This window comes from Triticum dicoccoides, chromosome 4A, assembly GCF_002162155.2.
Source record: "Triticum dicoccoides isolate Atlit2015 ecotype Zavitan chromosome 4A, WEW_v2.0, whole genome shotgun sequence".
Lineage (NCBI taxonomy): Eukaryota > Viridiplantae > Streptophyta > Magnoliopsida > Poales > Poaceae > Triticum > Triticum dicoccoides.
Genome location: NC_041386.1, coordinates 340,205,239 through 340,229,786, shown reverse-complemented (window position 1 = coordinate 340,229,786; position 24,548 = coordinate 340,205,239). Strand labels below are relative to the sequence as shown.

Genomic DNA, 24,548 nt, shown 5'->3' with positions numbered 1-24,548 from the left:
TATTCTCCACCACCTTGAATTCGTCAATGCGTCAAACTTCCATGTACATTGGACTTGAGCTTATCCCGTGAGCACCGCTACTACTCCAAAGACTCCATATGACTCCACCTGCAACTTGTAGTCCCTTCTTTCTTTCCATGGTCAACACTCGAGCAAAATTAAGTTCTTTGTTACTCTAGTTTGTGCTCCCAACTTTCAGAGTATTCGTCAACGCCATCACACACTGATCACTGACCTGCGTGACAGTGAACAACTCACATATTGGTGTCACATATAAGAGTTACCTGAACTCAACATCACTGCTCCTTTCTTGACTGCCTATCTGAAACTTGAAGGAATTTCACCATTGCTTTTAGTCATCCCGAGTCAAATTCGCGGTTGTCTCATCACATGTATGACCACCAGAGCCCTGGCCCGTCTTCATGCCCCATGCGCGCCGCACGCCTCGCCGCTATTACCGCATCGAGCCTCCGTTGTTCTGGTCGAGTCTCAAGGGTCGCGAAACCACATCACTCAACCCCCACTGCAGAGTACCATCGATCATCATCGACCGATGACGAGTTTCACGCTTCCATCAGACCACAGAGCTCCAGTCTGAATTACGTGTCCCTCGCTTTTTCCGCTGAATAGGCTTCGACTCTCTGAGCTCTTACGTCGTATCCCCTCAATCAGCTCCACCTTCAACATGACTTCATGGCGGTTGTGCGTGCCACCCACGCCCCGTCGACTCCAAGCTCTCATGTGCACCGTCTTGAATCAACCCCGCGCCATAGCCTTGTCGAAGCCACACAAGCACTCAGGCCTGTGCCACATGTTTCCACGCCCAGAAGTCGGTCACCATCAGTATCACGCTCCTATGTCGTCGTCACTGATTCCACCACTGTCTTCTGTACCAACCGACTTACGTCGATCCGTCAGACTATCCAGTCCGACCCAGGCTCCCAGATATCTTCTACGAATTTCCATCCATCACATAATAATTTTCATCTTAGCTGACTTGGTTTCCCGCAACGCCTTCAAGCATCTCTGTTGAGCTAATAAATTTTTCATCCGTATCTGCCATAACCCAAGGTTTTCAGTTCCACAAACTTCTTCACCTCAAACCTGATACCCATTAACATCATGTTTCTTTATACGGCTGACCCTGCGAGAAAAATACCTGAGCTATCCCCACGACGCCGAAGTACACAGGCACTTCTGTGCACAACTCCAGCCAAAAAAAGACCTCCTGGTATTCACGCGATGGGCAGCTCCCTTAGCACTAATTACAATGCTGGCTGTTGCCTTGCTTTGCCAAAGCTCCTGCTATTCCAATGAATAATCTGATGGATTTTTCCCTTCGCTTGAATCAATCCGGCTGCCTCGTATTCGTCACGGAGACAAGGTCCCTTCCGGACTCGGTCCCTTCTTTTCAAAACAAATCTCTGTCTGACTGTTCTCGCCTGCTGTACCCGACCTGATTCGTCGCTTTGGCCAGTACGTGTACGTGACTCCACCGCTCCAGCCGTGCGGCTTTCCGCCACCTGGGCCGCTGCCCACGCGGGTTTCCGTAGCCATCGATCGACCGATCTGCTGCCTGCCTGCCCGTGCGCGGTGCGCCGCCGCTGCTGACTGTACGCTCGCCCGATTGATTCGTGATCGCCGCACGTCCTCGCACACGTATCTTCCGTCAAGAACTTTGCCCGCTTCCAATTGCTTCACTGAAGATTACAACTCGACCAACTCTGCTTTAGATCACAACTCGCCGACGTCCTTCGTCCCGCATCACGACCGCATCATGCAAATTTCTATCGATATTCTTCCTCCTCTAGATCAACTCTTGCCGCCTCCGAACAACCTAGCTCATGATGCCACTTGTTAGAATAAATCGAGGCATACCGTCGATCATCCAAGGACTAAGCAATCACACGAGCACGACACCGATATTTGTTAACGAGATTCACCGACATGGCTACATTCCCGGGGCCTGACTATGGTCGCTCCTCCTCATGACACCGCTACAATACCGCACCCGGTCACCCTGGACACCCGCACATGCCGCCGGCTTCCCCTGCGTTCCAGTGCTATTATGTTAGCATAGGTTACATCGTGTGTCGCTATTATGTTGACATAGGTTACATCGTGTGTCTACCCCCGCTATATAAAAGAGAGGCCTAGGATACAAGTGTCCTACTAGGACACGACTCTATATCCTATATAAACACAATACAACTACAAGTCCAACTGTAACCTACCTTGTACACTATATTCGACACAACTTCAACAAAAACACCAAGCTAGTAATGATCGCAGAAACGAGAAACTGGGAGACAACAAAAGAACACTTTGGTGCACCCGCTCCAGTGAGCACTATATTTTCAATAGTGCCAAAATGGTATTCTGAAGTTCCAAAAAAAAACTAGATGCTCATATGGATGTACACTACATGTGTAATTTTTTGTGATCAAATACTACCTCCATCCCAGTTTATTAGGCCTGGCCGTACCTTCGCTAGTCGATCCATTCGAAAATGCAATAATCTGCTACGGGCATAAATGATCCAGTCTCGTCCTCTGAGACAATAACAGTTTGGTTCCTCAGTTAAATCACAGTCTCTTCGGTTTGGCTGGTTGAATCAATCTGACTAGTGGCTTTCACTTCTATACTTTCTTCATTCTCTTCACTCCTAAATTGATTCTCCAGAACCTCATATATATTGTCTGGTGGGCATTTGTCTGCATGATTCCTAGGGTTCTCCTGGCAAAAGCACTCTGGCCATGAGTTTGTATAGAAAGGTTCGGGATGAATGCGCTTATGGGGGCCACCAACATATGTCTTTGTCATGACCTGCCTCACTCGCTCCTCAAAACCAGCTGTCAAGCCTACTTCCCTGTCCATGAATATCGGAGCAAGGGCCTTCCTGTTTGGCGTGATGTTGGTACGGAAACCATAGTATAGGCGGTGACCAATGAGGTTGTTTGCAAAGTTGCTTGGGCCATCATATGTGAGCATAAAAATGTCTGATAGGAGACAGACCATGTAATCAACTGCAGAACCTGCCAGTCCACGGGTATTTTCTTCCAGCTTTCCAGGTCCAACGGAGCTATGGTTTTCTAGGCGCGAAAACATATCCTTGAAGGGCCTCATGAAGCGTTTCCCACCAAAGAGCTCTCCAGAAGCAAGGTAAATGTGTGTTGTATTATCAAAGCCCAGTGCACGAAGAATAAGACCTACCTGCACAACAACATTAATGCGTATTTGAATTAGCCATGTGAAGTTTTCTTCAACCAAGAAGTTCAGCTATGAAATGTACATATTTTAATGTCTATGAACAATTTTGAAATTTTTACCAAGCATATACTGTTTTCCTGCGTATGCTTCAAACTTTCCTTCCTATAATTAATCTTAGTCCATCAAAATGTCCCATTTACAACATGATAGTATATGGCGGGCAAGGAAAAATGCATCGCAGCTCTCGGGTGCCACACACCCTTATATGAATACAGTATTAAAAAAATTCAGAAAAATTCAAAAAATTCTGAAATTTTGGGATATCAAACTAGGTGCTCATTGTACACCCGCATTCAGTTTCGTGGGGAATGGGTGCCCGTGATATCCGTGGCGAAGAAAGTACGGTCCATTCAAATTTTTTTCCCATACATAAGAATTTTTTTTAACTTTTTTACCTAGATTACGCATCCATTCCTCACCAAACTGAACACGGGTGTACAGTGGGCACCCAGATTTGATATTTCAAGATAGACTAGAACAGTCAAAAGGTGGTGTAGATCAGAGTATATGGATCTTGCTTTCAAAAAAAACAAACAACAACAGCAGCAGCAACAACAACAACAACAACAACAAAGCCATTAGTCCTAAACAAGTTGGGATAGGCTAGAGGTGAAACCCATAAAATCTTGCAACCAACTGCTCATGGATAGCAAGCTTCCACACACCCTTGTCCATAGCTAGCTCTTTGGTGATACTCCAATCCTTCAGGTCTCTCTTAACGGACTCCTCCCATATCAAATTTGGTCTACCCCGCCCTCTCTTGACATTCTCCGCATACTTTAGCCGTCCGCTATGCACTGAGGCTTCTGAAGGCCTGCTGTGAATAAGCCCAAACCATCTCAGACGATGTTGGACAAGCTTCTCTTCAATTGGTGCTACCCCAACTCTATCTCGTATATCATCATTCCGGACTCGATCCTTCCTCGTATGGTCACACATCCATCTCAACATACGCATCTCCATCACACCTAACTATTGAACATGTCGCCTTTTAGTCGGTCAACACTCAGCGCCATATAACATTGCGGGTCGAACCGCCGTCCTGTAGAACTTGCCTTTTAGCTTTTGTGGCACTCTCTTGTCACAGAGAATGCCAGAAGCTTGGCGCCACTTCATCCATCCGACTTTGATTCGATGGTTCACATCTTCATCAATACCCCCATCCTCCTGCAGCATTGATCCCAAATATCGAAAGGTGTCCTTCTGAGGTACCACCTGGCCATCAAGGCTAACCTCCTCCTCCTCACACCTAGTAGTACTGAAACCGCACATCATGTACTTGATTTTAGTTCTACTAAGCCTAAACCCTTTCGATTCCAAGGTTTGTCTTCATAACTCTAACTTCCTATTTACCCCCGTCTGACTATCGTCAACTAGCACCACATCATCCACAAAGAGCATACACCGTGGGATATCTCCTTGTATATCCCTTGTGACCTCATCCATCACCAATGCAAAAAGATAAGGGCTCAAAGTTGACCCCTGATGCAGTCCTATCTTAATTGGGAAGTCATCAGTGTCGACATCATTTGTTCGAACACTAGTCACAACATTATCGTACATGTCCTTTTTGATGAGGATAATGTACTTTGCTCGGACTTTGTGTTTCTCCAAGGCCCACCACATGACATTTCGTGGTATATCTTATCATAGGCCTTCTCCAAGTCAGTGAACATCATATGCAAGTCCTTCTTTTGCTTCCTATATCTCTCCATAAATTGTTGTACCAAGAAAATGGCTTCCATGATCGACCTCCCAGGCATGAACCCAAACTGATTTTTGGTCACCCTTGTCATTCTTCTTAAGCGGTGCTCAATGACTCTCTCCCATAGCTTCATTGTATGGCTCATCAGCTTAATTCCACGGTAATTAGTACAACTCTGAACATTCCCTTGTTCTTACTTTCAGAGGAAGGATAAACTCCACAAAGATTAAGGTGGAGGTACAGAATAGGAATTGTGCCCAAGCTTTCTGTCAAGCCAGCTATATATTAGACTAAAGAATGGTCCACTTTTCAACCCTGAACCCTAAAACCATAGGAGTTGCAACCTCAAAGTATCAAAACCGTCTACTTCGCAACCTCGGGTGGCAATACAAGTGATTTTGGCTGACATAGATAGTGCATGTCTGTCATGTCATGTCATCAAACAAACCACTTCGCACTGACGAAACGGGTAAGGTTTGTGTTACCACAGTAAGCTCTCACTTCACCCGTGCCATATTTCACCATCTATCTATATCTTTCCCTGTTTGATGATGTGGCAAACAAATAGCATCGACAGTCTGACACCAGTCAAGTCTTGATATCACAACAGTTGGTTTCAAAGAGAAATACTTGGGCCCTCCGATACATCAAGGACAAGTTTAGCGAAAGATGTTTGGATTGGAGTGAGAAGTACCTCTCTGATGGTGCTAAGGAAGTTCTTATCAATCCATGTTGCAAACAATCCCAACTTATGCAACAACATTTTCAAGTTTTCGGCAGGGCCGTGTGATATCGCAAATTACCCGGAAATTCGGGTGGGTTGAGGAGACAGATAGAAGGAAGGTACATTGGATGGCTTGGGACAAAATTGTTTGACCAAAGCTTGAAAGTGGCATGGGCTTTAGGGGCCTGAGACTGTTTAATCAAGCACTTCTTGCGAGACAAGCCTGACGCCTTATCGCATACCCAAAAGTTTGTGTGCTCAGCTACTCAAAGCGAACTATTACCCTTTAGGCGATCTTGTTGATTCTTCTTTTAGTCGGAATGCTTCGGCTTGTTGGCAAGGGATCGTTCATGATTTGGAGCTGCTAAAGCAAGGTGTCATTTAGCATGTGCACACAGGAGAGAAGATCCGTATATGGAGAGATAACTGGATTCGAAGAAGGAACCTAAAGGTCCGAGGGGCCGCTCCAGACTGCCTGAGTTAAAGACCTTATACATGTAGCCGATGGTGGCAATGAACACAGCGAGCGAGAGAGTTGTGTGCTATGAACTTGCAGCTTTTCTGCCGGCGTTCTTCTGCTTCTATTCAACTGAAAACGATTGTGGCCTGTGCCCACGATGCCCTACACGAGCCGTGCCATCCCACGTCCCAGGCGATCGGTTTACAAGTGCATGTCGTGCAAAGACTAATTTAGCTGAAAACTAGCTACGGCTAAAACTAACAAGCTGAAGAAATAACAAGATTAGCCAACAAACTCCCCCTAATCTACTTATTCAGCACTCACAATGCCGATGCGGTTGCACGGCTCCTGAAAATGGCACGTCTCAAAGCCTTCATCAGAACGTCGGCGAGCTGATCGTCAGTGCGCACATACTGAATGTCAATGTTGCCTGTCATCAACACACTGGAGAAGGAAATGGTAGCGGAGCTTGATATGTTTGCTCCTGTCATAGAAGACATTATTCTTGCTCAGCGCAATGGCTGACTTGTTGTCGATGCAGAGCTCGACGGCACCGTCCTGGCGCCCGAGCAGCTCACCTATCAGATACCCTGGCATGCCACGCCCGCCAGGGCAGCGTACTCCGCCTCTCCACCTAGCAAGATGAGAGCACCATTATTTTGTGATTTGCCAATTTCAAGGACATAGGGCACCTTCTGAGGAAGAAGATGGTGCCTCTTGTGCTCTTTCAATTGTCGACATCGTCCGCCAGATCGTTATCGTTGTAACTAACAAGCCTTGTGCCGTGCTGCTGCCATGAATAGCGGCATCTGAGCTGACGTGTGTCGGCAATGTACCGCATCAATTGTTTCACCGCCGCCCAGTGCTCGCTCGCCGGCGTCTTCATGAAGCGGCTGATGTAGCCTAAGGTGTAGGCTATGCAAGGCCTTGTGTGGATGAGATAGCGTAGACTGTCCACTATGCTTGTGGCAATGAGCACGTCCACGGGCTCGCCAACACCCGCCTTTCTAAGCTTTAGACGCGGCTGCATGGGCAGTGGAGGAGTTGCAATCTCCCATGCCGGCCATCTCCAGCAGCTTGCCTGACGAGGCTGCACTCCGGGCACTGTATAACCTTGATCCCAAGGTAGTAGCTCAGTAGGACCAGGTTGCTCATATTGAAGAGTGCCATCATCTCCCACTTGAAGCCATTGATCGCCGCCGGTGACAATCAAGTCGTCGACGTACACTCCGACGAGGAGGCGCTCACCTACAGCGCTACGCATGTACACCGCATGCTCTGATGGGCACTTGTCAAAGCCGAATGCAGCGAGGCTGCTATCAAGCTCTGTGTTCCAGGCGTATGGTGGCTGACAAATACTGTAGAGGGCTTTGTGCAGGCTGAGCACCTTGCTCTTGGCACCATCGCACACGAATCCAGAAAGCTGCACCACATACACCTCATCAAGGTTGCTCTTGAGGAACGCGGACTTGACGTCATGATGCTGCACATCCCAGGCCTCCTAGGAGGCGACAGCGAGCAGCACGCGCACAGAGTCAAGGCGAGCAACTGGTGCAAACACCTTGAAATCGATGTCGGCGCGCTGCACGTAGCCCTTTGCGACAAGCCGAGCCTTGTGCTTGATCATCTCGCCGACGGTGTTCTTTTTTCTCCTTGAACACCCACTTCAGACCAATGGGTCGGTGACCTACAGGAAGATCAGAGAGGGACCAAGTCCTGTCAGATTCAATGGGCGCCATCTCGTCCATCACCATGGCCCGCCAAGCAGCATGGGGCTCGGCGTCGGGAAAATTCGCCAGCTCGCCCTCCGACATCAAAAGGCGGCGCTCCGCCTCTCCTGGGTTAGTCGCACCCTGATCAAGCAGATCAGTGACGCGGCGACACCAGTGCACGGCGTCGGGGTCGTTGGCATCGCTGCGCACCGTCAGGCCATACAGTGGCGTACAGTGGCACGAACTCCACTTCCTGCACGCCGGCACGCCAGCAGGCTCTAGGGTGTTGGCTGCCATGGCAGCGTTCCTAGGTGTTGGGGAAGCACCGCTGGGGTGGCTGCCATGGCAGGGTTTTCGCCCACTGCCGCAGATGGTCATGGTGCTATCATGGCAGCGTTTTCGACTGACGCTGTCGTCGCCCCTACATGCACGATGAGGTCAATGGTAAAGGTGCCACCAAGGTGGTCCGCCTCCTGACCCCAGCTCCAGCTCACATCCTTGTCAAAAACCACGCCACAAGAGACGTATAGACGGCGGCTGGTGGGGTCGTACACCCGATAAGCTTTGGAGCCCCGCTCGTACCCGATGAACACCATGGGCATTCTTCGGTTGTCCAGCTTCTTGAGATTTGGTCGCACCGTCTTGACGTGCGCGACGCAACCAAAGACGCACAGGTGTTCGACCTCAGGCTTCTTGTCGTGCCAGGCCTCGTAGGGCGTCATCGCCTCGATGCTCCGGGTGTGCGCATGGTTGAAGATGTACATGGTGGTCATTGCCTTCCTCTAGTAGTCCGGCATGCCGTTCGCCTTCATCATGTTGCACGCCCCGACCATTGTTTGGTTCCGCGTTCAACAACGTCGTTCTACTGCGGCAAGTACGGCATTGGTTCCTCTTAGAATAATCTAAGGAGCGTAGTTGATCTACCAAGGACCCAAGCAATCACACAAGACACAATATTGAGATTTGTTAACGAGGCTCACCGAACATCGGCTACATCCCAGGAGCCTGACTATGAGCGCTCCTCTCCATGATACCACGACAATACCGCACGCCGGCCACCCAGGGGTCAGCTCTTCTGCGCGCCCCTGCTATTATGTTGTGGCATACGTTACATCATGTGTCTATCCCCACATTATATAAGAGGCCTATAATACAAGTGTCCTACTCGAACACGTATCCGTACCTTATTTGTACCTTATCTACACACGGTTTGAATCCAGATCCAACCGTAACCTACCTTATACAAGTATTTGACACAATTCCAGCAAAATACACCTTGACAAATATTCTCCACCATCATAGATTCATCCATGCGTCGAACCTCATGTACATTTGATTTGACATTATACCATGTCTCCGTTGAGTCTCCTGGGTAGCTAGCCCACACCACCTCAACCACCACTGCAGAGAACCACCGATGATCACCAACAAATTTTGAGTACCACGTTTCCATCAGACCACTGGGACCTAGTCCGAACCACGTATCTCACTTTACCCACTGAAATAGGCTTCGATTCTCGATATCCTTACACCGTAGCCCCTCCATCAGCACCAAATGAAGTCTTCCATCACACTCCAACTCCACCTTCAGCATGACTCCATGTAGCTGGCCATGCTACCCCGCGCCCCGTCGACTTTAAGTTCCCATCCGTACGCTGTCTTCAATCAACCCTGTGCCATAGCCATAGTCTTGTCGAAGCAGCACAAGCCCTCGGGTCCGCACCACGTGTTTTCACACCCCATGTCGGTCACTATCAGCATCACCCTCATATGTCATCGTCGCTGAAATCACCGCCGTTTTCTATACTGATGGACTCACGTTGATCCATCAGACTGTATAATCCGACCAAGCCGAACTTATCTGACTGCAACCATGCTCCAGCCTACATCATGTCAACCATCCTCCCGGTCGAGTCTCATGCGAAACCGCACAAGCCCTCTGTGTATGCATGATCAAGGGCAGAGCTACGGGTGGACCAAACCAGGCCATGGCCCACCGAGCCCATCAGGAATTCAGTGAAGACTGGTATTGTATCTGGGCCCTGAAAGCGAAAGTTCAATGGTATTTCCTAACCAGACCTGTTTTGGCCCTCCCAAAGAAGTGGTTGAAGCTCCGCCACTGTGCATGATCCTGCATTCCTGCCACGACGCGCTCCAGACTCCTCTGAGCCTTATACACACGTCGCCATCCTCGGTACCCGTTTGACTGCTAGCCGAACAACACCACTGCTGCCATGCTGCCATCCCCTTGGCGTACGAAGCAAAAAAACAGAAGTAGTCCAAGCAATTCCATTACTATCAGTTCCACACCTGTAGCACCTCGTGACTTCCTGACTAATTTTCTTATTCTCTTTTTTTCCACGCTCGAGATAAACATGCTAGCAGCCAGCGAATCCCATGTTCGAACGCGCTGCAACACCTTCCAGAACCGATTTTATTTCTTAACCAAATCTCATATTGTGCATCTTGCCGTGGCAGCACCACTCCCCACCTAGGTTTTGACCTTCATAGCAGCTCTCTACCTAGGCTTCCGTCAGCAGCTGCTTCCGCCATCCCACAGCGCACCAGCCAGCCCCTCTTGAGACCAACCCGCCTCACTCGAGCCTCCAGTAGCTATACGCTTAGGTCTTCTACTGCTACCCACGCGCATGCGCACGTGCACGTGCCCCTGCCACATGCCACGTAAAATCGTTCGCAGCCACCACTGAGTTCTGCCAATCAAATCAATCTCGCCAAGATCACCCACGATGAGGTCCTCTGCTGCTGCACGTCTTCGCATTCCAATTGCTTCATCATGCCCATACCTTGATAGCCACATCGCGTGCAGTCTCAAACGCATCGCCTCCGAACCCGATCTGATCTTCGCTCCTGCTACCACGTGAATCATACGAAATTGGCACCCTTCCTCTAGATCAACAATCCGTGATCTCCTTGAACCTTGCTCATGATACCACTTGTTAGAATAATCGAAGGCGTGTAGTCGATCTACCGAGGACCAAGCAATCACACAAGGCACGACCGAAATTTGTGAATGAGGTTCACCGAATATCGGCTACATCCCTAGGGCCTGACTATGAGCACTCCTCCCACCGCTACAAGACCACACACCGGCCACCCGGGGGCCATCACATGCCGCTGGCTCCCCCTGCATGCCTATGCTATTATGTTGGCATAGATTATATATGTGTCTACCCCGACATTATATAAGAGGCCTAGGATACAAGTGTCCTACTCGAACATGTCTCTGTACCCTATCTACACACAGCTTGAATCCAAGTCCAACTGTAACCTGCCTTGTACAATTATTCGACACAGTTCCAACACTTCCTTCCTCCTGTCTATAACAGGACTGCCCATGAGCTTGCTCAATATGGGTGCAGTGTGTCGTGTGGGGGCGGGCGTTCTGCAAGGCTCTGTCCCAACCTGCGTGTCCACGGCGGTGTTGCACGATTGTATACCAAATTATTTCTTCCTAAGTAATACACCTTTTCAAAATAAATAAAAACAAATCGTAAAACCACCTAAGGTTGTACAGAGGACAATTTATATAGTTCAAGTTTCCAACTCAGAATGCAGTTGAGGGCTGAAAGCTGAAGTGGACTTTTAAAAAGAACATTCAACAATCAAAATAATAATTAGCGAAGTAAACAAACTGCAATATTTGGTTGTAGCCAGGAAGTGACACTCTGGCAGGTAAGGTATGTGCACTAAATAGCAATAATATTTGGTTGTAGCTTTGGATATACTAGTCGGGCAGTGTCGAAATCACTAAATTTACTCATAGTTCTGGATAGACTTCTGGTCCAGAACAATCGTTATGCTGTGAAGGATAAAATTTACTCAGTTGGCCTTCAATTTGGTATTCCAGTTTACAAGTACTCCCTCCGTTCCAAAATAAGTGACACGGTTTTAGTTCAAATTTGAACTAAAAGCACAACACTTATTTTGGAATGGAGGGAGTAACTCCTAATTTCAGAACATAGTTGAATATTTGAGTACCACTACAGAAATATCCAGAGCAATGTATCTACAAAGATTCATTACCTCTTCTGGAGTTAAAGGGCACTTTCCAATGAGCCGTCTTTCCCTATAGACAAGTTCTTTTTCTGCAAAATTTTCCTTGCGGTACTTGATCAGAATTTTCTGTTCCTGAGGTGTAAATATATCAATGCACCTGCATTTTTCATGTAGAAAATAAGCCATGGCCAGCAATGTAAAATGAAGATATGCAAAATAACAACTGCATTTATCAAATCTTTGTTATCAGCGATGTAGCATCAAGGTTTTGGATTCCAAATGCTAAAAAATCTCATGGGGCACCAAGATTTCCGGTTACCGCGGTAACCAGAAAATACAGGCCGTTACCGGAGGCTTTTTTTAATGAATTTTGGATCTGAACAAAATTCAGTCAAAATTTATTGAGTTTGAAATTCGGGATTTTTCACTCGGTAAGGCGATTTCTCATGGGTAACGAGATTCCCGGTAACCGGTTTTTTCTCCCGGTAACCACATCCCTGTGTAGCATAGCTTGTCTCTAGTAAAAATACAAGCTGATCATCTGTAGAACTATAAAAATGAACCAAACAATATAAATGCATCCCAAAGTTCTAGTACAAGAGAGCACAAATGACCATGATACAGAATATCAATGATTTGAGTTTATCATTTCCTATCTTCCTTCTAAAGGTTTTGAGTTGGTGGCAGATTCACCCACCCTTCTCTACTGTCACATGTGGGATCTTTTTGCCAAAATAAGGCAGAAATAAACTACTGAGGCAGCAGCGGAGTCAAACTCCGAACCTTATCAAGAGGGTTCTAGCTTCTTACCATCTAATCCATATACACAAAGGGTATAACAAAGAAATCAAACGGTATTTATTAAACTAGCCCACAATCGAAGTGCTGTGTTTTTATTTTATTTTAAGAGGATTGTTACACAACCCAAATCAGGATGAAGCCTAAGTTAGATGGTATAACTATTGAACTGTTTTTCAGATTTGCGAGCACATTGATTTATTATGGGTCCAGTGCAAGCCACAGGCACTTTGCTAGTTTGGTTAATGACATCATTTCAAAAATTTGATGAAAAGTTGAGTAATGTTATTGATATCTAAGGCTCTACGATGCTCTTGTTAGCTTTTCTGTAGCCTACAATGAACTGAAATAAAGAATACATAGATGCGCTTCTCCATTTCTGGATGCATAGCAAAGCAAATATGATGACAAGTGAATAACAAACTGACTATTATAAATGTGAATGACTGAATCATGTAATCACACAGTGTGGTCAGTCAATGTTCTACCCAGCAAAAGCAAGCATATCCATCTCAAACCGAAGATGAATCGACATGAAATGGCCTTCTGAGCGGAGCTTATTCACTATCTCACTGCTTGTTTTCATGATGTTTGGCTTGAATCGTAATGCATGATAATTCACCCGGCATCGAAGTCTCTGGATCTCTGGATCATTTATATCTTCTGCCAAGCGATGTGAAAATGGAGTTAAATAGATAGCCCCATAACTCTTCATCTTCTCTAAAGCAACTGTCGTATACCAAGTTACCGGTGCATCTCTCGGTGGCCGGATCTGTTAGCAACACATATTAGTCTCTGGAGTTATTCACTCGTATAACTGAAACTAGTGAGCTTTTCTTTCACCTGGTAGGCTTTCAGCTTCTTAGTTTTTCCGTTTGTAATGATATCTGGAACGCTCATAGCAATACGGACATCATATTTTAATGTCTTGATGAAGTGGGGAACATCATAAATACCTATGAAACCACTGGTGTATAAATAGAAACCATAAGTAAAAACACCAACCAGGAACCATCATGCCAAGATCATTCAGAACAAACCAAAAATGCTGACAAAAAGGCAGTTTCAAATATATAGAACAGCAAAGCTGAAATTAAATGTTCTTACGAGGAATGAAGCACACTACATGTAAATCATTTGTGAAGCCTACTATCTTACTTGATTCCTATAACAAAAAGATACTCCCTCTGTAACTTATATAAGACGTTTTTTCACACTGTCACGGTGTCAAAAAATGTCTTGAATTAAGTTACGGAGGGAGTACCACGTAGCTGGAACTCAAAAATCGAACAAACAGTACTTAATTTTGAGAATATGCAGAAATGTATCTTTTGCTTAAGAAATGGAAATAATCTGTGTACAGATGAAGGGCTACTTCAGTTTTACAAGATTTTCAAATCAGAGGAATAGAAAAAGTAAAGGATTAAGATGCCCTACCCAGGGCTTCGCCCTTTTAGGTCTCTGAAAAACCAGTTGACATGTGCGACCCAATCAAGGAGGCAGTACTTCTGCCTGCGTTCCTCTGGATCCTACTCGCCAGGATTACCGTGCTCTCCAATCCTTAGGAACTTTCGATGAGGTCTTACCAAATACTAAGAATCCTAAGGAAGCAGGTCAATATGGACGGACACAATCCTAAGGAATCAAGTACCTCTATTCCTATGAAACGATTGCTAAACATATGAAGAAAATCCCGTAGGAATCCTCCAAAATTTCTTCCAGACCGGAAAGGAAAACGACGATAAAAGGATTTGCCTGGCATTAGATTGCAGCACAGAGAGGAACTTATGTCATAGAAACAACTTAATTCTGGCATTACTGCATAGCTACAGGTAGAAGGTCTAAGCAATGAAAAGTAAATGTAAATGCCACATATAAAGCTATTACACAATTTTATAGTGTAATGTGGGGCAATTGGTTTTGTGCCATTTGTCCAACCCGGAATGCTAAGAGTTACTCCCTCCGCTCCATATTACTCATCGCTGGTTTAGTACAACTTTGTACTAAATCAGTGACGAGTAATATGGAACGGAGGGAGTACTTTTAAATGGCTTGTACTGAATAAGCCAATGGTTCCATTACTTGCATATAAGTATTCTAGTCATGACACTGCATTTGTAAAACTTGGTCGGAAATTGCACATTTAGAATACCTTTTATAATTATGAAGCAGCATTTGTAAAACCTGGTTCAAAATGCCAACTAGCCGAGGTCAAGAAGGTTCTGACTGAGTTAAATTTTAGATTTTCTCATTTTACAGGGGGGTAATCTCCAGCCTAAGCATGTATGCACAATGGCCCCAAAGATGCTGCAACAGAGCTCGCAACAAGGACCAAACAGCACAGTTGCATTGATAGCCAAATTGATGAGTTGGGCAACAACAGACGCACATGTGACATGGCAGCAGAGTGAATGAACCGCTCAAGACTCAAGACTCCATAAAATGGTGGCACAAACTAGGCAAGGCACCCACATATGGCAAAGGTCCCAGTGTCAACGTGCGAGCCAGTGTGGCTAAGCGACAAGGCAGCAGCCCAGGAGTAACTACGTAAGGTGAGGCAGTGATCGAGATGTGATTCGACGGCATTTGCCACACGAAGCAGTCAACGGGCACATTGTTGTGATTGTGACAACATAGCCTGGCACTGCACCAGCAGAGTGGTGCGCAGCATCGTCTACTATGCTATTCTCATTGCCGACCTGTAATTCCAATAGTACGACTGCTTGATTGGCTCCCATAAGCCCCACTACTAATGCATAGACCTTGCAGTGGCACCGTCGATGGAGAACGCAACGGTGTCACGCCCCTCAATGTGCACCACGGATCTATCACCGAAACGCACGGTTCCAACGATCCCCATGTCAAGCTCGGTGAAGACTGCGAGATCACCTGTCATGCGATTTGACACGCCGGTGTCAAGGTACCACGCCGTGTCCTGAGGCTCGTCGCCGCCGGCCGGGACGACATTTGCCTTCTCTTCATTGAGAAAGATCACGGGGCGCGTTTGCTCGCAGGGGCTCAGATCCGCTGCCATGGCGAGACTGGAATTGCTGCCGTGGCAACCAATTCGCTAACATGGCAGTGTTTTCCGCTGCATCTATGGGAGGGTGCGAAACCGCTACCATGGCAGCAAAATTCGCAGCCGTGGCAGAGATCTCCACGACCTCGGCCAGCAGCAAGTCCGGATCAGCCTCCTTGTCGGCTCGAGCAAGGAGTGCCTCCTCCCTCTTCTTTTTCCTGAATTCACGGGCCCAATGACCCTTTATGCTACAGTAGCGGCATTTGTCTTTGTCGCCGCCGCTCTTGTGGTCATGGCCGTTCTAGCGTCCACCTCCGCGGGCACCGCCCCTCTGGCGGTTGTTCCGCCCACCAAAGTAAGAGCTGTTGTTGCCTTGGGGTTGCTACTTCCGGGCCTCCCACTCCTTCGTGAGAAGCAGGCGGCCACCCTGACCGTTGTTGCTGCCGTGGATGTCGTTCAGACGGTCTTCGACCACGCGAAGCTGCCGGGTGACTTCGTCCAGAGGAACGTGCTCACGTCGAGCAGTGTCTCAATGGCAATGGCGACCTGTGCGAATTGGGATGGCACAACACGGAGGAACTTGGCTACTACCTTGGACTCCTCCAGCGTGTCGTCGAGCGCGCGCAAATTGGTGACGATCTCGGAGAGCCGCATCGAGAAGTCGTCGATGGTCTCGCCATCACGGAAGGAGATGCCCCCGAAGTCATGCCGCAGCTTATGTGTGTCGCCTTGCGCACCCAGCTGGCGCCCATGCGCTGCATGGCGATGGCATCCCACGCAGCCTTGGCGTTCTCCTTGTCAACGGCGTTCAGCACGTCTCGCGAAATGGTGATCATGGCATTGTGCTCGTCGTGGTAGGAGGCGTTCCCAATGGACACAGCCTCCCACCAGCCATGTGCTTGAAGGTAAACCTTCATCAGCAGCGCCCACTCCGCATAGTTGGTGCGTGTCAGCATCGGGAGGGCGCCGCCGGAGGTCGCCTACTGCACCACCGCTGCCGCCGCAGGTTCTACGCTGGCTCCGCTCCTGCAACGCCACGTGGAGGCGCAGGGGCGTACGTGACCGATAGCTGGCCGCCGAAGTACCCGACATGGCTTTGATGCCACCTGTTGCCTCTCTAAGATGAAATTCAGCTCATGAGAGAAAGAGAGAGATTTGCGCAGCGTAAGTATTGTTGCTTTTCTGTTTCTCCTCCTTTTATTTCTCAACGAACGCAAGTCATGCCGCGCCCATGCACTCCGACTGGATCATGCCATCCCACGACCTAGCACAAGCCCACGGCGCCCTACAAACTAGCCATGAATCATGCAAAAACGCGTCCCGTGGTGTTGACTCTAAACAGAAATGGGCCAAAACGCTAACAAACTGAAAACGTTGTCGTCGCAGCGAAAACGGCTGCCATGGCAGCCAAACCAGAAACGCTGCCATGCGACCCAGAACTAGTATTCCAACAAAGCATAGGCTGGAGGGGGGTTGCACCTTGTACAAGCATCATTTGAGAAAAGTTGCTGGAAGGAGAACTCACATCGGACAAAAGGAGGATATTCAGGCTCCCGCCACATGAAGATTCCTCATCATACCTTCCAGCAGCCAGGGAGCCGGGCGACCGCTCTTCAACCTGCTCCCGCAGCTCTGCGTCCAGGATGCTCGGCTCGGGGTTCAAATCCCGAGACACAACTTTCACTGAAGTTGGAGTGGGAGTACCAGACGCACAACCAATAGGCGCCAACCTCGAGTCCCCCTCCAACAGCGTGATATCAAGACCCCTAGAAGAAGATGAATATTTGCCCCCAAGGCAATTTGGAGCTGCAACAACTCCCTCATGGGCAGTGACGACATGGAGAATTCCCAAATTTAAGGTCCTCACAAGGGGACTCCCATGTGGGAAAAGCAACAGTCCCCCCTGTGGTGAGTCACACGTCGTCCCTTGAGGGCCGGCTTGGACACCTCCCTTCTCGACAGTCGTCTGGGCGGTTTTCCTCCTCTTCCTCCCGATGATCACCTCGGAAGCTCTCCCCCCTCCTCAGTGGCTGCTGGCAACTTCTGCTTCCCAAAGGTGTCACCCGCTGCATCGACCCCAGAGGAGATGCTCCCGGGCGTTTTCCTCTTCCCTGAATGGGAGGAGCCGTTCGATGCCTGCCCCATGCCCAAATTCAAACCACTAGCGCTTAAAGTACTGGCCGGACCAGGAGCTGGCACGGGAGCTTGGGCAGGGCAGCCACCCAACGTCATGCCTAGTCCACGGGAAGGGGATGTCGGGAGACAAAGGAGGCCACCTCCTGCAAAGCCACCAAAAACGACAAATGAGGCGTGAAAGGGAAAAGGGTTGGGGGCCCCAAGGATAGCGCACTTACCTCATCCGGCTGGTCGGGATGCCTGAGGACAGCAGGCCGACCCATCAGGTCAACGACCTTGGACTTCACTAGTTTGACCGCCCGTCTGTGCATCTCCTTCCCCTGAGCTCGTCCGGCGCCTCCCAGGTTGGATCCCCCAAGCCTGTGTACAATCACATAGGGCAGCACCTCAGTTTGATGGGCTGAACTCGATGTCCGATGAATGTCGCCACCACAGTCTCCCTAAGGGCGCCTCGTGGAGCATGGTTATGTGTTTCCCCAAAAACTTCGCTACTATCTGCTCCTCGGGAGTAGGTCGGGCTGCCCGGACATCGTTGTATAGCGCATATTGGGCATTGAAGGCCAGTAACGCAGGGTTAGGATTGGAATAGTAGAACCAGTTATGGTGCCACCCTTGTTGGACGAGACGGTGGAAACCTTGGCCACCTCAACCCCGGCATTACCCAAACTGAGATGCCGACTCCCCCAACTTGATATCATCCTGACACATGTATGCCTTCACAAAATACAGCCTCTTTCACTAGGCGAAATGAGCCTCGATCCCCAGAAAGCCCTCGTTGTAGGTGATGAAGCTCGCCACCTGATCCCGTTCAGATTCAAGTCGTGAAGCTCCAGCCCATAGTAATGGAGCGGTCCTCGGAGAAAGGGTTGGATCGGCAGGGAGAACCCCCTCTCGAAGAAAGGAACGAAAACCACCGCCTCCCCCTCTCAAGGTTCGGGGGTTGCCTCTCTTTTGGGCACCCGCCATCGAAGATTGAGGGAAAACACACCCGCCACCACCAGCTTCAATATCTTCGACGTCGTCATCTTCGAAGGACACTAGGTCGCCGGATCTTCCTCCTCCACCTCCTAATTTTCCGCCGCCCCAATGCCGCCTTCACCTCCTCGGCTGCGTCGGAGGGCCTGCTCCACCGCTCAGGTGGGCCCTCGGCTTGCCCGCCGGAGCAAGATATTGTGAGGACGACGGCAACATATCTACAACAGTGGGATCCTTGGCAAAGGCTGATGGGGATGACATCATTTCTACGGAAGAGCGTTGGCGGTGCAAGAGCAAGGAGCAGAGTGATGGCAAGGCATGTGTAAGGAGTGAGACACACCCTCACAATGGTAGGCAAAACGTTGGGAAAGGGAAGGGGGCAGCAAGGAAGAAGGCAACAAGGGCTTGGTGACCTCGCTGCTCCCCATCCCAGCCTGTCTTATAGGCAAAGGGGAGGCCAAAACACACCCCACCCTCGGGAATCACCACGTCAGCTCTGATGCAACCATTCAGAATGGTAACTCAACACCCCACGCAAGCATGCCTTGGTTCCCAAACCTTCTGATGGCATCGCGAACATTGGACATCAAGACTTGGTGTGTGTCCTACCGGCCCCTGTTTCGTCCCCTGCCCTCAGTCAATTAGAGGGCCAAGGACCATGAATCTTTCTCCTTGCAGTCAGTGGACCTTCGGTCAACACGGCGTACCCTCAACTAATCGTTGGTCAAGACTCAAAAAGGTTGGTCCTCAAACGTCTCGATCCAAGGTTTCACCTTCACACGGGAGCGAGTGGATCAAACAAGTCCCACGCAACCTCCCGGCAAGCAGGTCACGCAGCACTCCAGGGCTACTAACAAGGATACAACATACGGGCATGCCTGTCAAGCAAAGGGCTCAACACCCCTGATCAGGCGTGGAGTCAGCCACTCGAGCCTAGCAGTCGGTCAGGGATCGTGCCTACTTGGGAGGCATGGAAATGATGAGCTACCAGCGCACGACATGGTCCAACAGGACCAAGGGGCGCAGCCCACAGATAATCCAACCCGAGTCGACAATCGTACCTCAGTTTGCAATATTGTCATGTCCGAGAGAAGAGATGCGGTCTCCTTCTAATACTCAAGGACATCGCCCTTCATGGATAGGAGGTCTTGGTATTCAGCCTCATCCATGCTTGGGTTTGCTCTTCACATCGTCACATCTGAATGATCCAAGAAGGAATTTCACGTTGAGACTTACTCAACAAACTGCCCCAGCGGGAATTTCATGTTGAGACTTGCTCAACAACCTGCCCCAGCGATCAAATCTCACCGCAGCCACCGAAACGCCGACAAGGTGTACAGAGCGAATCATGCATGGAATTTTACAACAAGGAAAAAAATCCCCAACAACCACTTTGGTGGCTTCCGAACTACACCCTAATGGATTCGTCATCGTCTAATCGCGGCCACACAAAGTTCAACACCGCCGTTGTGAAAGGGGAGGGGAGGGTGGGATTCTACGAGAGATCTCAACCACACTTGCTCCACAACTCGATTGGTCTCCGAGGAATTCTTGCTCTGAATACCAATTTGTCAAACCATGTGTCACCGTGGATTTCAACTGATATTCATATGCATGTATCTCACAGTTCTAGCTACAAGGCCGGATGAAGCTGGCCATCTATTGATTTATGTATGAATATAGTGTTATATGTCTTGTCACAGAAGCAAAATTGGGGAACATAGAATGATGAACCTTAGCCACAACCCAACTGGTTATATAGGTAGCGGGGTCAGGAATAATACGTTGTAAAAATGACTATGTTGTTGCAGTAGTAATCAAGCACGGGGTAATCTAGGCCATTGAAGGAACATAGATAGTGGAGGCTATTTGATCTAGCAAAACTATAACTGAATAATTGACACCTACGTTTCAATATGTGACACCGTAGTCTGATACTTTGAATACCTAACACTAGGACCATATGACAAGCACAACAAAGAAGGGCATTGACTAAGCAATGCGCGGCACTGCAGACAGCGATAACACGACGACGCCAAGCCAAACCATAGTGTTATGGTATTGCACAACTACACGAGTGAAAGGGGCAAGGTAGGCTGCATGCGAGCGTGCAGCTAGATACCAGGGCCACAGGTGTCCGGTAGTGGCACTATAGCAGTGACCAAAACCCGACAACAAGGTTAGAAACTTGGAGATGACATCTCCAAGAGAAAGGGCTCAAGGCCATGGCTGAATGGAAGTTATAAGATCAGTGCTAACCAATAGAAACATGATTTATGGTTCTAATTCATTTTTATAAAAGCCTTGGTGAAGCAGCACAAAGGTTGTGGAGGAGCAACTCCACCTTGCTGCTACAATGTGTACAGCACAAGTGTTGAAGGAACATCTTCAACGTGTTGCGCTAGATATCGCTCTAGAGGCGAATGTAGGCCGATATGGCAGCAATAGTTCAATCCAGAACTCCTAGAGCACAAGATCTACTCCAAGATCTTAGATAAGAACAACAAGTTCTATTATAGGTAGTGGGTACCTAGTCTGGGTTACAAAGTAGAGGTGAGGACCTCTATTTATAGGGCTTTGGGAAGCATTCACATACTTTTACTTATAGCTGGAACACTCTAGAAAAAACATTATTTAGGATTCACCATTCTACTCACAGCTATTTATAACTAGAGAACTCTAGAAACAGCAGGTAGGGTAAAGAAGAGAAAAGAAATACTACACTAGTGGAAGTATCTAGAAGTAGCCAAACAGATATGGCATGTGTTTTTCTTTCTTTTTCTCTCATCTATTGTTCCTCGTCATTCTCCCCTGGTTGTTTGGAACTCGCCCTCAAGTTATTGTCATAGAGCACTTCTTCTGGGTAGTAGAGAGTCAAGTCCGCAACATTGAAAGTATTGGATATGCCAGCGATAGTCTTGTCCCGTCCAACATGGCCACTAAGATCACTTGAATGGAGTTCTCTAATTAGTTTGTCACGCAGAGAACTCCTTGGGATGCTAAAACGATCATTTTTGAAGAGATAGCCATCCTGCACCAGATAGTCGTCACCTAATGGTTAGCCCCTGATGTGCTTCACCCAAACATGGCCAAAGTCTTCATCATCCTAATACAACTCTTTTGTTTGATCCATGCCTGGAAGTTCAGCTTCAAAAGAAGTCAAGAGGCATGCACGACGACTCAAAGCATCGGCCACTCTGTTAGTTGTCCCAGATTTATGCACGATGAGATAGTTAAACCTCTCCAGATATGTTGCCCATCTCACTAGCATGTGGTCAACATGCTTTTGATTTCTAAAATGCTTCAAGGATTGATGGTCACTATATACAATGAACTCTTTAGGCAGCAAACAAAATTCCCAAGTTTTCAAGGCTCCAAAAACGGCATACAATTCTTGTTGATAGGTACTCCATTTCTGTCTAGCTTCGCTTAACTTCTCACTAAAGAAAGCAGTGGGCTTCCTTTCTTGAGATAGAACAGCTCCAATGCCTACTCCACTTGCATCACACTCCAACTCAAAAGTCTTGTTGAAATCAGGTAGCACCAAGACAGGAGCTTGTGAGAGTTTTTGCTTGATCTCATTGAAACTAGTTTCAGCCGCTTCTGTCCATTGGAACTTTCCTTTCTTCATGCACTCGGTAATTGGTGCCATGATAGTGTTGAAATTCTTCACAAGTCGTCTATAGAAAGTTGAAAGGTCATGAAAACTTACCTCAGAAATGGTCTTTGGAGTTGGCCAGTCTCAAATTGCTTCAACCTTGGAGTCATCAACACGAATACCTTCACATGTTATGACGAATCCTAGGAAAAGAAGTTGTGTTTACAGGAAAACACATTTCTTCAAGTTGACGTAGAGCTCATTTTCTCTTAATAGTTCTAGCAACTTTCGAATGTGATCAAATTGTTCATCCTCATCCTTGCTATAGATCAAGATGTCATTGAAATAGACCACAACAGTGGGATAAGAAGGGTCGAAGGACTTGATTCATCAAGTGCATAAAGGTACTTGGTGCATTTGAGAGTCCAAATGGCATGACTAGCCATTCAAACAACCCTTCTTTTGTCTTGAAGGTTGTTTTCCATTCATCCCCGGGTCTGATACGGATTTGATGATATCCACTTCTTAAATCCGGCTTTGTGAACACTCTTGCTCCACTAAGCTGATCCAACATATCATCCAGACGGGGCATAGGGAATCTATACCTTATAGTGATCTTGTTAATGGCTCTACTGTCTGTACACATGCGGCAAGATCCATCTTTCTTTGGCGCGAGCAGGGCTGGTACAGCACATGGGCTAATACTTTCTCGAATGTGCCCCTTTTGCAGCAATTCCTCCACTTCCTCCTTCAATATGTCATGCTCTTTTGGGCTCGTTCGATAGTGTGGAAGATTAGGAAGACTTGCTCCCGGAATTAAGTTGATTCTATGTTGAATTCCTCTCATTGGTAGCAGGCCTTGTGGCTCTCCAAGTATGTTATAAAATTCTGCTAATAAGCCACGTACCTTTGTTGGAATTTCAACAACCGGGTGCTCTTCTTCTTTTACTATAAGTGCAGCACACAAATCTGCCTCCTTCAAGTCTTCCATAAACTCATTAGAGGTGCGGGAGATAGTTAACATACTTTTCCCCTCCTCCTTAGAGATATTACCATCAGTTTTATTTGGTAGAATAATGATCTTTCTCTTGTTCCAAAAGAAAGAGTAAGAATGTTTCCTGCCCTTATGTGTAGTATCCACATAAATTGCCAATGTCTCCCAAGAAGAACATGGCTGGCGTCCACATCAACTACGTCATACAACACATTTGAGCGATAATGCTTGCCCAAAGAAAGTGGCAGGTTGCATTGTTTGGTGATAGTCATATTCACTCCTTTCTTGATCCATCCAATAGTGTAGGGATTTGGATGATCATGGGTTTCAAGTTTTAAATGGTTCACCAACTTCTGGGAGATAAGATTCTCACAGCTGCAACTGTCAGTTACTAATCTGCATACCTTGCCATTCATAGTGCATTTGCTCTCAAATATTTCCTTCTGTTCTGTGTCGTCAGGTTGTGGTGTGGAACATAGGAGACGTTGAATCACACATGCCACCTCTTCACCTTCTTCTTGACAAACCTCTTGTCCCTTCACATCTTCAGATTTGTATTCTCCCTCATTGCCTTCACCATCATGGATAGTTGTGTTAACAAATTTCCTTAGTGGGCAACCGCTGGATATGTGTCCCTCTTCACCACATTTATAGCATTTTGGGCCTTCATTGGACTTACCCTTGCCTCTAGTTTGCTTCTGGATGGGTTGTTTTGCCTTTGGTGGGGCGGTCTTTTCTTCCACTCTATTAGGCTTACTCCTAGACGAGCCTTCGACATGAGGATATGGAGCCTTAGTTGCCTTTCTTGTCCTCACAAACCTCTCGACCTTTAAGGCTAGTGCTTGTGCTTGATCAATGGACCAGATTTGTTGCATCATCAATCGATCTTGAATAGCATCGTTGAGACCATTGATGTACCTTCCAACTTGTTGATCTTCAGTTTCAGCAAGGTTGCACCTCACTTGTAGCCTTAGAAACTCCTCCGTGTAATCTGAAACAGTCCTATTTCCTTGAGCACAATTTTGAAATTGGATAAATAGGATCTGGTCATAATCAGCGGGCAAAAATCTCCCTTTCAAGAGACTTTTCATTTGCCGCCAAGTTCTCACATGAGGTTCTCCTCTCAGCCTGTGCTCTTCT

At 47.7% G+C, this 24,548-nt stretch overlaps 1 protein-coding gene across 1 annotated transcript in view; it reads right to left on the bottom strand.

Moving 5' to 3' along the window:
- Window positions 1–2,261: 2,261 nt before the first annotated feature.
- LOC119285890 (O-fucosyltransferase 1-like) overlaps window positions 2,262–24,548 on the bottom strand; it is a 34,282-nt gene continuing 11,995 nt past the window's right edge. The window contains exons 6-9 of the mRNA XM_037565217.1: window positions 13,530–13,653; window positions 13,175–13,458; window positions 11,916–12,045; window positions 2,262–3,213 (exon numbers count right to left, since the gene is read on the bottom strand). Of these exons, the coding sequence (XP_037421114.1) occupies window positions 2,581–3,213; window positions 11,916–12,045; window positions 13,175–13,458; window positions 13,530–13,653 (1,171 nt within the window). The 3' untranslated portion in view covers window positions 2,262–2,580. The remainder of the gene's footprint in view (window positions 3,214–11,915; window positions 12,046–13,174; window positions 13,459–13,529; window positions 13,654–24,548) is intronic.